This window comes from Arachis stenosperma, chromosome 10 (assembly GCF_014773155.1).
Source record: "Arachis stenosperma cultivar V10309 chromosome 10, arast.V10309.gnm1.PFL2, whole genome shotgun sequence".
Classification (NCBI taxonomy): domain Eukaryota; kingdom Viridiplantae; phylum Streptophyta; class Magnoliopsida; order Fabales; family Fabaceae; genus Arachis; species Arachis stenosperma.
Window position 1 is genome coordinate 16,049,166 of NC_080386.1, and position 11,499 is coordinate 16,060,664.

At 29.5% G+C, this 11,499-nt stretch overlaps 2 protein-coding genes and 1 long non-coding RNA gene across 8 annotated transcripts; all 3 read right to left on the reverse strand.

The window, feature by feature from the left end:
- Window positions 1–1,099: 1,099 nt before the first annotated feature.
- LOC130957942 (uncharacterized) lies at window positions 1,100–2,318 on the reverse strand. Its single transcript, XR_009077305.1, has 3 exons — window positions 2,231–2,318; window positions 1,231–1,434; window positions 1,100–1,124 (listed from the first exon to the last, which is right to left on the reverse strand). It is a non-coding gene; the product is annotated as an uncharacterized LOC130957942 (long non-coding RNA).
- Window positions 2,319–2,382: 64 nt separating this feature from the next.
- On the reverse strand, window positions 2,383–5,286 carry LOC130957938 (30S ribosomal protein S13, chloroplastic-like). 6 transcript variants are annotated; one of them, XM_057884796.1, is made up of 5 exons: window positions 4,144–4,227; window positions 3,887–4,064; window positions 3,004–3,135; window positions 2,591–2,934; window positions 2,383–2,467 (listed from the first exon to the last, which is right to left on the reverse strand). In XM_057884796.1, the coding sequence occupies exons 2-4, from the start codon at window positions 3,956–3,958 to the stop codon at window positions 2,692–2,694; spliced, it is 447 nt and encodes a 148-aa protein (XP_057740779.1). In that variant the 5' UTR covers window positions 3,959–4,064; window positions 4,144–4,227; the 3' UTR covers window positions 2,383–2,467; window positions 2,591–2,691. The 6 variants fall into 6 exon arrangements, with proteins under 6 accessions (XP_057740779.1, XP_057740778.1, XP_057740780.1 ...); XM_057884795.1 differs by having other exon boundaries at window positions 3,004–3,138; XM_057884799.1 differs by lacking the exons at window positions 2,383–2,467; window positions 2,591–2,934 and adding exons at window positions 4,438–4,572; window positions 5,255–5,286 and having other exon boundaries at window positions 3,008–3,138; window positions 4,144–4,368.
- Window positions 4,923–6,512, reverse strand: LOC130956817 (30S ribosomal protein S13, chloroplastic-like). The gene is made up of 3 exons (XM_057883788.1): window positions 6,397–6,512; window positions 5,692–5,887; window positions 4,923–4,984 (listed from the first exon to the last, which is right to left on the reverse strand). Exons 1-3 carry the CDS (start codon window positions 6,508–6,510, stop codon window positions 4,923–4,925), a joined length of 372 nt encoding a protein of 123 aa, XP_057739771.1. The 5' UTR covers window positions 6,511–6,512.
- Window positions 6,513–11,499: the final 4,987 nt, after the last annotated feature.

An 11,499-nucleotide genomic window follows, 5' to 3' on the forward strand; every position in this document is an offset into this window, starting at 1 on the left:
ATTTCTATATCATATATGCTATGTTACCTGATTACATGCTACTTGTTCTACTTGTACCTTATTTGTGTATTACTTGTCTGTATTGCTTGTGTTTGTACAACTGAGAGATCCCTCATGATGGTGTTGGTGGATGATGGGGGCTGTTCTTGATGAGATGAATTGATAATGCGATTGCATAATGATGATGATTTTCGAATGAGATCATTTGAGATCCCTGGGTAGACGCAGTGATGTGATTTCACTAGCTCCAGGCGAGGGTATGATGTATTGATATAGAGTTGCTGAGGTAGAACAACTGATGATGGTTTTGCTTATGATTCTGAGTTTGATTCGTGAAAAAAATCAGCGAATTGGGAAACATGTGTAACATGAACTAGATTTAGTATCCCCTTACGACAGATGCCTATTTATGGATTAGTGAGAATCTAGGCTGGATACTTGGTGAAAAGGAGTTTAGGACGCTTAGTGAGTTTTTATTGCAGTGCATTGTATTTATTTGGCACTTTTACCGTACTGGGAACCCATAGGCCCGGGGTTCTCATTTCGTATATATCTCTTGTTTTTCAGATACAGGTTCAGGTGCTCAGAAGTGAGCTGCAGTTCGTCTAAGAGACGGCGAAGATATTTATTCTCTCTACTTTGTGTTTTGCTTAGAATCTCTCCACCTTTGTTTTGAAAGGATTATATTATGTGTTGAACTCTTTTGGAACTTGCCTATAGAGGCTCTTATGTTTCCTTTGGGAGAGATTAGGATGTACTGTTGTCAACTACTTTCATACTGTACCCTAGCCGGCCTAAACTTCGCGGGTCGCGACTAGTGGCTATTACTTATGTTATATATATCTATCCGTTATCTATCTCTTAATCTCCTTTATGCCTTGTCCGTTTATCGCTTTCGGCTTCACAGTTTAACTTTTCGTTGTCGAAACGTGAGTGATACGTCTTCGCGATTTTATTTCTACTCTTTTCAGGCTTCTCGATTAATACTCCTTTCGAAACTAACTACATTTATATATTAAAAATCCACCTGAGAGTCGTACCACCGTAATATCATTGACTTATGACTCGAGCATAAGGATTTGAATATTAGGGTGTTACACAAACCATTAGCAACTACCAAGAATCTGCAAAGTTTTTTAATCCATCAAAAACTAATGAATTTGGACAACAAAACATGCAACACTTTTATTGCTAGAAATTAACATAGAACATAGATAAATAGATACTTACACCAAAGCCTTAACATCAGTGAATTTAGCTTCCTTCTCAAAGGAGAAAAACACCTTCACTTGTGAATCAGTTCCATAAGAACAGCTGCAACAACTCCAAGACCAAGAATCATAAACCTTAACACCAACTCAGCTATCTTGATCCTCTTATCCAACAATTTCAGGTTTGTGCTATGGTACATTGGAGCTGTTCCAGGACTAACACCTACACCCAAATAGCTCATTTTCTCTAGACACTAACAATGCAAAAGAAAACAATGGATATGAACACCAACCACTAAATTCTTCACCACTTAAATAGACACGGGTTTTAGTTCAACACCCAAGAAAACAGAAGGAAAAAAAGATTCAGACAAGGAAAAAAGGAATAAATAAAAGAGAAAAACAAAATATGTATTTAGAAAGTAAATGATCAAGAAGATAAAATACCATAAAAATCAGAAAACCAGAAAAAAAACAATAAACCAGTGAATACAATTGCATCCTATAAATACACTAACTTATTTTTACACACCTATAAACTTATTCAACAAAACTATCAAAATAGCTATAATAACTAACTTCTTTATCCATTATTAGAAGCCGAAGAAAAGCATGTTCTTCATTCTCCTCCCTATGATCAATTAAACTCCTCATTCCGATGATTCTAAGTGTTATCTTCTAACATTCCTTCCAGGGGGTGAGATTAGAGAAGAGCTTTTTTGAATCAGTTGACACTAAGCATAGTTCATTTGTTTCATCTATCACACAAGCAGCAATACAAACAAAACCACCCAATTTTCAGAAGGAAATCAGAAGGGAACGGATAAACAGGACCAAAAACAATTACTGTTACTGGAACACAACATTTTATATCGAAACAAAAAATCCAATTTTCAAAATAGAATCAGAAACGAACGCCCAAACAGGGACAAAAACAAATCTTGTTAATTGAAAGGAAACTTGAGTATCAAAGTAAACAAATATCAAAGAATCTGAAATAAGTCATAACCACTACATACCTACATCACAGGAAATTCGGACTGAACAGTGAAACACGTCACATGATGGAAGGGGACAGAGAAAGGACAGGGCCGCCGTAAAAATTCCTACCTAACTTGTTGTTTCCCAAGATAAGAGAGCGGCAGAGTGACATGAAGCCTAGGCTGATTTTCTCTTGAGAACTACCACCGATCTTTAAATGAATCTGACAAATCAGACCAAAAAAAATTTGTTCCCAGCATCCTTTTCCATGAACCCTAATCGCACAGGTAGCTATATCAATAAGGGTTAGGAAAAGAAAGAAACCTGAAACACCAAGATATCATAGCCAAAAACAGATCCAAGATGGGGAAGAACTGGGAATGGAGATTGAAGCTTACCGAATGAATGGATTGATGAGAGTAAGGCTTGTCAGTCAGTATCCACACATCTACTGGTCTCAACTCTGTTCTTGCTTCTTCATCTTGATTCAATCCGTATTCTATAAAAATACTCTAACCAAATCGCCTTCAATGACGTATTTGGAGACTTCATCTCTAAGAGTGATGAGATCCTCTTCGCTGAGATCCTTAGTGACCTTGTTGTCCATGCTTATATCGCAGAGAATCTTGCGAGCTCTGCTCCTTCCGATTCCATGGATGTACTGTAGCGAGAACTCAATTTTCTTGTTGTTCAGAATCTCCACTCCGCCAACTCGAGCGCACTCTATGCTTAACTCTCTCACCTGAGCACACAAACTCAAAAGTAAACAAACAAATTTCAGAAATGTAAGGTAGAGTTTGTTTTATGTTACCTTGGGAGGGTTGAGAACAGGGAAATAGACGGCTCTGGAAAGAGGTCTAGGGTTTGAGATTAGGGCGAGAGAGGGAGCTATAGGCATCGCTAGCGTTTGTGCCATGCTCGAGTTGTTCTTCTTCTTTCTCTGCTGCTAAATAGAAGTAAGAGATAAATAGAAATTAAAACCAAAAAAAGCAAAATTGTCTCAACACAACTCCTCATTCTAATGTATTATATTAACATAACAACCCATAAAAGAAGCAAAAACTTTAGCATATAAAATATTAGAGCCACTAAATATATATCAGAAACCAATCTTTAACTTCAAAAAAAGCTAAAAGCTTTTTCTCTTTCTACAATCAACCGGTTCTTCTCATTTCACTTATTCTAAAATATGCATTATCTCAAAAAAAAAAAACATTACTAAACCACAAAAAAAGAACAAATTAAATATAATTTATATAAATATAAGCAAGAAGAAAAATAAGTCCGGCAAGCTTCAGCTTTATATGAGGAAATTCAAATTATTAGCCTTATTAGCTTCTCTAATAAGCACCCAACCCCAATCTGGTTCAACAAAATACTATCTTAATTAGGAATATGAAAGCTAATAGAATTTAATTAAGCATAAAGCAGAGTTTGTTACACACAGAAAGCATATATATAAGAGGAAATAGGAAATGTAAAAGCATATATACTCCTACTACTGCATGTGGACAGTACTCTTAATGTGAAACAGATGAAAACACATAATCGGTGGCATTCTGAATTAAGTAATTTCCACACAGAAATTAAAATTTCACTAATTAATCAAAATCCATATTATGTATAGTTATGAGCAGTGAAATTAAGTAAAGGTGATATTGGGTCAGAGAGAGGGAGAATGAAGAGGTACGAACCAGGGATCGCTGGAATATTCGAAGAGCTTGCCTTTGGTAGAGAAGATGATGAGTGCGACTTCGGCAACGCATAGCACTGATATTTCGTTTGCCTTCTTCAGCAAACTTACCTATCTACCTATCCTCTGTAACATTGAATCTCCTTCAATCTCCTTATATTCAGCGCATTAAACCTCCTCTGAGAAAATCAATAAACACATCAATAAATTAAACTTTCTTCTTAATTAATTGAATGGTTTAAGCGAAAGGAAACTAACCAAATCGCCTTCAATGACGTATTTGGAGACTTCATCTCTAAGAGTGATGAGATCCTCTTCGCTGAGATCCTTAGTGACCTTGTTATCCTTGCTTATATCGCAGAGAATCTTGCGAGCTCTGCTCCTTCTGATTCCATGGATGTACTGTAGCGAGAACTCAATTCTCTTGTTGTTCGGAATCTCCACTCCGCCAACTCGAGCGCACTCTATGCTTAACTCTCTCACCTGAGCACAAAAATTCGAAAGTAAACAAACAAATTTCAGAAATGTAAGGTAGAGTTTGTTTTATGTTACCTTGGGAGGGTTGAGAACAGGGAAATAGACAGCTCTGGAAAGAGGTCTGGAGTTTGAGATTAGGGCGAGAGAGGGAGCTATAGGCATCGCTAGCGTTTGTGCCATGCTCGAGTTGTTCTTCTTCTTTCTCTGCTGCTAAATAGAAGAGATAAATAGAAATTAAAACCAAAAGAAGCAAAATTGTCTCAACACAACTCCTTGTTCTAATGTATTATATTAACATAACAACCCATAAAAGAAGCAAAAACTTTAGCATATAAAATATTAGAACCACTAAATATATATCAGAAACCAATCTTTAACTTCAAAAAAGCTAAAAGCTTTTTCTCTTTCTACAATCAACCGATTCTTCTCATTTCACTCGTTCTAAAATATGCATCATCTCAAAAAAAAAAAAACATTACTAAACCACAAAAAAAGAACAAATTAAATATAATTTATATAAATATAAGCAAGAAGAAAAATAAGTCCGGCAAGCTTCAGCTCTATATGAGGAAATTCAAATTATTAGCCTTATTAGCTTCTCTAATAAGCACCCAACCCCAATCTGGTTCAACAAAATACTATCTTAATTAGGAATGTGAAAGCTAATCAAATTTAATTAAGCATAAAGCAGAGTTTGTTACCCACAGAAAGCATATATATAAGAGGAAATAGGAAATGTAAAAGCATATATACTCCTACTACTGATATTTCGTTTGCCTTCAATCTCCATATATTCAGCACATTAAACCTCCTCTAAGAAAATCAATAAACACATCAATAAATTAAACTTTCTTCTTAATTAATTGAATGGTTTAAGCGAAAAGAAACTAACCAAATCGCTTTCAATGACGTATTTGGAGACTTCATCTCTTGGTGTGTTTGTTTGAGATGAAAATGAGAGGAAGGAAAAGAAAGGGAAAGAAATTGGAAGGAAAATAGTTATTTTCCCTTGTTTGGTTGAGGAGAGAAATGGGAGAGGAAGAAAAATGGATGGAAAAATATTGGTGGGGTCTACTAATTTTTTTTCCCTCCAACAATGGAGAGAAAATGGAGAGAAAACTAATTCTCTCTCTCTACTTCCAATATTATCCCTTTACTTTTTTCAATATATTTTATAATACAAGGGTAAACATGTCTTTTTATACCATTTCTTTCCTTCTTATTTTTCTTTCATCCAAACACATCTAAAGAAAATAAAAATCCACTCAATTTCTTTCCTTTCCTTTCTTTTCTTTCTATTTCTTTCCTCTCTATTTCTTTCCTTCCAACCAAACATAGCCAGAGTGATGAGATCCTCTTCGCTGAGATCCTTAGTAACCTTGTTGTCCATGCTTATATCGCAGAGAATCTTGCGATCTCTGCTCCTTCCGATTCCATGGATGTACTGTAGCGAGAACTCAATTCTCTTGTTGTTCGGAATCTCCACTCCGCCAACTCGAGCGAATTCTATGCTTAACTCTCTCACCTGAGCACACAAATTCGAAGAAAAATATAAGCAATAAGAAAAATTATTTATAAATCTAATTTATATAAATATAAGCAAGAAGAAAAATTATTTAACTTAATTTTCTTGTAGACGTTCTGAACTCATTTCTGTTTCCCTAACTGCGATGCAATCTCAGATCAAAATCCAGCTGGATACTCAATTAATCTCTTATCAATTTCACTCTTATCAAACAAATCCTAATAGACTATTTTGTCTTGCAATCTATATATCCATATGGAAGGTTGTAATTCTGTACCGGTGGCGTAAGTACTGAAGGCAACTCCATGTAGCATATGAACCCATTGAGACTCCAATGACATAGAACTGTGGTCCTAACTCTAACTGATCAGCAGATATATGCCTAGTTCATCTATTAGTTCTTGTATATATGTATATATACACGTTGAGTAACCTTATTCAGCATATGAATATCGTAATTGTATAGTACTACTATTCTGTTTAAGTTGAAAGGGAATGAGTAATTGTACTTGGGGTGCGAGAAAGTTCATCTCTTTGGAGCTTCCAAAACCATGGACAATAATGATCTTGTACTTTGCCACATCCTTAGAAACCCCTCTCAAGATAAGCCAGGTGCCTCCCATCTGAGTTTAGTTCTTGGTGAAATCATAGCAAAATCATCTTGGTTTGGAGAAACAACCTTAGTCCCCTGAAACAAAAACCCAACAACATATAATATTGAAACCATTAAGAATGAACAAATCTTATCAGTGTTTACCTGACAGAAACCTCTGCAGAGTTGTTTTGTCTGAGATTGTGATGGTTTCTTATCACTGAACAATAGTTTAAGGTGATGTCCGAATCTTTTCATCTGTTCTTGATGACTTAGTAGATCCAAGCTATGCTTTTATTTCTGTGTGCACATCAAATATGAATGGAATGAAAACTGAATTTCGTTCATTTCGTTTGTTTAAATCAGAGAAAATCAAACAAAAGCAATCGGATCGTGGAATTCATGAATTGTTGCGATATGATGAAGGAAAAGGAACAAAAAGTAGACCTTTTGACAACGAAGAGGGATCCCTCGACGTCCTTGCGGCTCTGCAAACGGTAATCGCAGAAAGAAGAGAGAGAAAGCGTTAGAGAGAGAGATAGAGAATGGAATAGATGAAACGAAGGAGATTATAAAGGAACGAACCCATTGGGAGAGGTCGATGTTGAACTCGTAGAAGGTGACATGTGCAGCGGTGATGAGGATTTCCTCGACGAAGGGATCGATGCGCTGAAGATCAGTGAGGTTGAGGAGCTTGGTGCTGTGCTGGTCGAGATTGGGATGAGCTTCCCGTTCTGAGACATTATGGAACCGCAAACACAAACCCTAGAATTTTGCGGGTTGGGTTTCGGCTTTTGATGTGTTCTATGCCTGAGAGTGAAAATGGAAAAGGGGGCAGGGTTTAGGGTTTGAAACAGCGGGTTCTGCTGGCTTTTACCGGGAAGAAGGAGATCCATAGAGAAATTGATACACTGACACGATGAAGGAAGGAGGAGAGACAGAGAGTGAGAAGCTTAGAAGGGAGAGAGAAGGAGCAACGCAGAAACAGAGAGAATAGAATAACCTTTACCTTTAACAATCTATTCTTCATTATTTTATTTCAAAATAACATGAGGGCAACACCTGGCTTCATGAGCCACGGCAATTATACAAGTAGTAGATATATATAGTTCAAACTTAAATAGAATCCATATAAGATTAACTTGCTCTGTTAATTGGGAAATAAAAAATCATTGTGTTCCAATTCTTCAGCTTCTCAGTGGATGAGTACTAACAGTTGATAAATCCAAAAAATTTTGTTAGTGACAATAAAATATGTATAGTATGTTAACAATTTTATAATAAAAATATTATATATATATATATATATAATTAATTATTAAATTATTTATTATATATTAATATATTTTTAATATATATTTTATATTTTATATTTTATACAAGTAATTTTTTGTGTATATATAATATAGTTGTTATAATTATATTTGATTATTATAAAATATGATTAATGTTTAAAATATTTAATTAATAAATTAAAACAGTAAAATAATAATTTAAATAATAATATATAATTTAAAATTTAAAATTTAAATTTTATATTTTAAAAAATTAAATATTTTTTAGTAATACAATTGAAATATTATTAAATAATTATTTAAAAATTTGTCTCACATATAATTCATTTTTAATAATATTTATAGTTAAAGAATTCTTTTAATTAATGTATATTATAAAAACAAATAAAGCTAATTTAAAAAAATACCGATAAATAAATAATATTTTTTGAATTAATTTTTAATAAAAAATATTAATTTCATTCAAATTTAAAAATTAATTATTATAATATATATTTAATATGAAATTCTCTCACTATTAAATATTAAAATAAAATTAAATAAAAAATTATTATAGAATTAAATTTATTAATTTAATAAAAAGAAATAAATATTATCATAATGTATTACTGAAGAAAATTTCAAATTGTACTTTCCCCCACAAATAGAACCGTCCCTGACTGCTGACACTAGCAGACGATGTGATCAAGTTCTTGCGTGCTTTTACTAAAAACTAAAAAGGGACGATAGCGACTATAAATAGTGCGACCTTTGTAAGTATTTTCCAAAATACTTCGTTTGCCAAATTTTTTATTTGAGTGAGAATAGTCGCCGGAGCTTGAAAAAAAATTTGAAAGAGCAAAAAATTTTAATAAAAAATTATATAATAATATTTATATTAAAATAAAATTTATAAATATAATTATTTTATTTTAAAATTTATTATTAACATGTAAAATTATATATAATTAAAATTAACAAAAAATAATTTTGATCTTTGATTAATAAAAAAATTTGTTTAGGTTAATAAGTCAATTTAATTTTAAATAAAAAATTAATTTAAAAAAATCAGTTTGTACATAAAAAAAATTAGTTTTTGCACATAAATTTTTATTTAAAAAATTAATATTTTATCTAAAAATAGAATTTTTTAAAATTAATTTTTTATTTAAATTATATAAAATTAATTATAATTTATAAATTATTTTTTAATATTTTAAAAAATTAATTTATTTTTGATAATATTTATCTCTCAAAAATTTTAAGATGACTTATTTTTATTATTTTTTATTACAAATTAAAAATATAATACAACAAAACAAAGTCTTAAATTTTTAATAAAATAAAAATATCAAAATTTATTAATCTAAACAATGTTATACTATAATGCATTAAATTTGTAAAATTGATTTAAAAATAAAATAATAAGTTTTTATTAATAACTGATATTACTATCATTTATATTATAATTTTTATTATTTTAATAATAAAAAATACATAAAACCATATGAAAAATTAAATATAATTTAGTGTTAATTTTATAATAATATTTAATTTATAAAATTAATTTAAAAATATGTTATTTGTTATTGATTTAAAAATATGTCATTTATTATATTAAATAGAGAAAATAAAAAATTTAAAAAAATAATAAAAATAGACATAAAACTCAAATACATAAATTAAAAGTATATTAATTTAATTAAATAAACTAATTTTATTTTTTTAAAATAAAATTATTAATAAATTTACAAAAATTTTGGAGGGTCATGACTCCTTTTACTTACACAAAGTTCCGCCGCTGAGTGAGAGGGAGAGTAGAGCAGCCGAAGAGATATGAAAGAGAGGAGAAGAAGAGTAATAAAAAAAATGTCGCATAATAATAATATTAAATTATTAATAGACTAAATAACGACATGGACATATACATTGTGGATTATCTAAGTAAGCATGTTGCCAGGTTGATAGTTTATAATTTTTTTATTTTCTTAATTATGAAAATTAATTTTTTATATTTATTTTTGTTTAAGTTAGTATAAATATAAACTTGCATTGTTTATGGATGTTAGTATTAATTTTTAGCGGTCAAGATGATTAAGATTTAAATTTAACATGTATTTATTTAGATTAAGGGATAAGTTTGTTTAAATTAGTATAGATATACACTTAATGTATGTTAGCTTTAATTTTTAGTTGTAAAAGATGATACCGATTTAAATTTAAAATTTACTTATTTAAATTAGTGGAATGAAAAATAAATTAATAAAAGTTATTTAGTATACATTTATTTAGTTTTTTTAATTTATTTTCTTAAAATTAGACTTATTAATTTTATTACGAGTGTGTATATATTATATTATTATCAAGGAAAGCGGAATTTATATACTGTTTCCCGGACAACAACAGCAAAATTTGAAAGAGAATTATGCGCTATTTTTATTGTTAGCACCAACGCAAACATTATAAATTCCGTTTTTATTTTTTGTGCCAGCGAACTTATAACTAATATTTAAAACAGTAAAATTATATAATCGATTATTTGAGTAAATAATTAATTTATTTTATTTAGATAAAAATTTATAAAATAATCATATTTTATCTTCTCAAATAAAAAAATTAAAAAGATTTAATTCCTACAAAACAACGAACAAATTAAGTGATTAATATTTTTTTAAATTTATATTGCATTGAGATAATATTTAGTTAATTTTTATTTTTTATTAAAATATTAGTCTTTAGTATTTTTTTTAAAAATACTACTAATAGAACTTGTTGCTGATTATTGGATAAATAAATTGTCAAATAATCAATGAATATTTCATATTATTCTAACGACTATATTCTAATAAAGTTTATAGCTTTCTATTTTTTTTAAACTAATACTCGTACAAAATAATACTATATACCTAAATCTTTTTATTTATTAAATTTAATTAAATTAATTTAATATAATAAAAATTAATTATGATTAATATTATTTCAAAACTTAGTATTTAATTTAGTTAAATTTAGTTCATAAAAAAAATTTAAATACATAATATTACTCCTACATAAATATAGGAAATAGTAATGCTTTTAGAAGACACAAATTTTGATATACATCAGGTTGATATTCATTCTGTCAAATTTTGGTATAATTTTTATTCATTATTTAAATATTATTTTCACCATTAAATCAAATATTAAAAAATAATAATCGCCTTATTTATCAAGTTCATTAAATCAAATATTAATAAAAATATTTTTTTATAAAATATACAAATAGACTAAAAAATTTAGATATAAAATAATATAAATAATATGTCTTAATATAGTAATTTTTAATATTTTTAAAATTGTAAAAAATATACAAATTAGACCGTTTAAAAAATATACAAATTGGACCGTTTAATTTGTGTTTAAAAAATTAAAAAATTTGGAATATACAAATCGGACCGTCTAATTTCTATACCTCAATTTTTAAAATTTTTTTAACACAAATTAGACGGTCCAATTTTTGTACTTATACCAATCAAATTAGACAGTCTAAATTTCTGTACTTTTAATAATATTAAACTACTCTTCTATACTAGCCCATGACAACAATAAAGAAGTCTTGTGGTCCACAAATTCGGCCCAACAGAATACATAAATTCAGTTCTAATTTTAGTTTTTATTATTTTATCTTATATTATCTTTATGTTATCTTCTCTTTTTATCTTATCTTTACTTTTATCTTTCATAGGACAATGCTTTATATATATTTA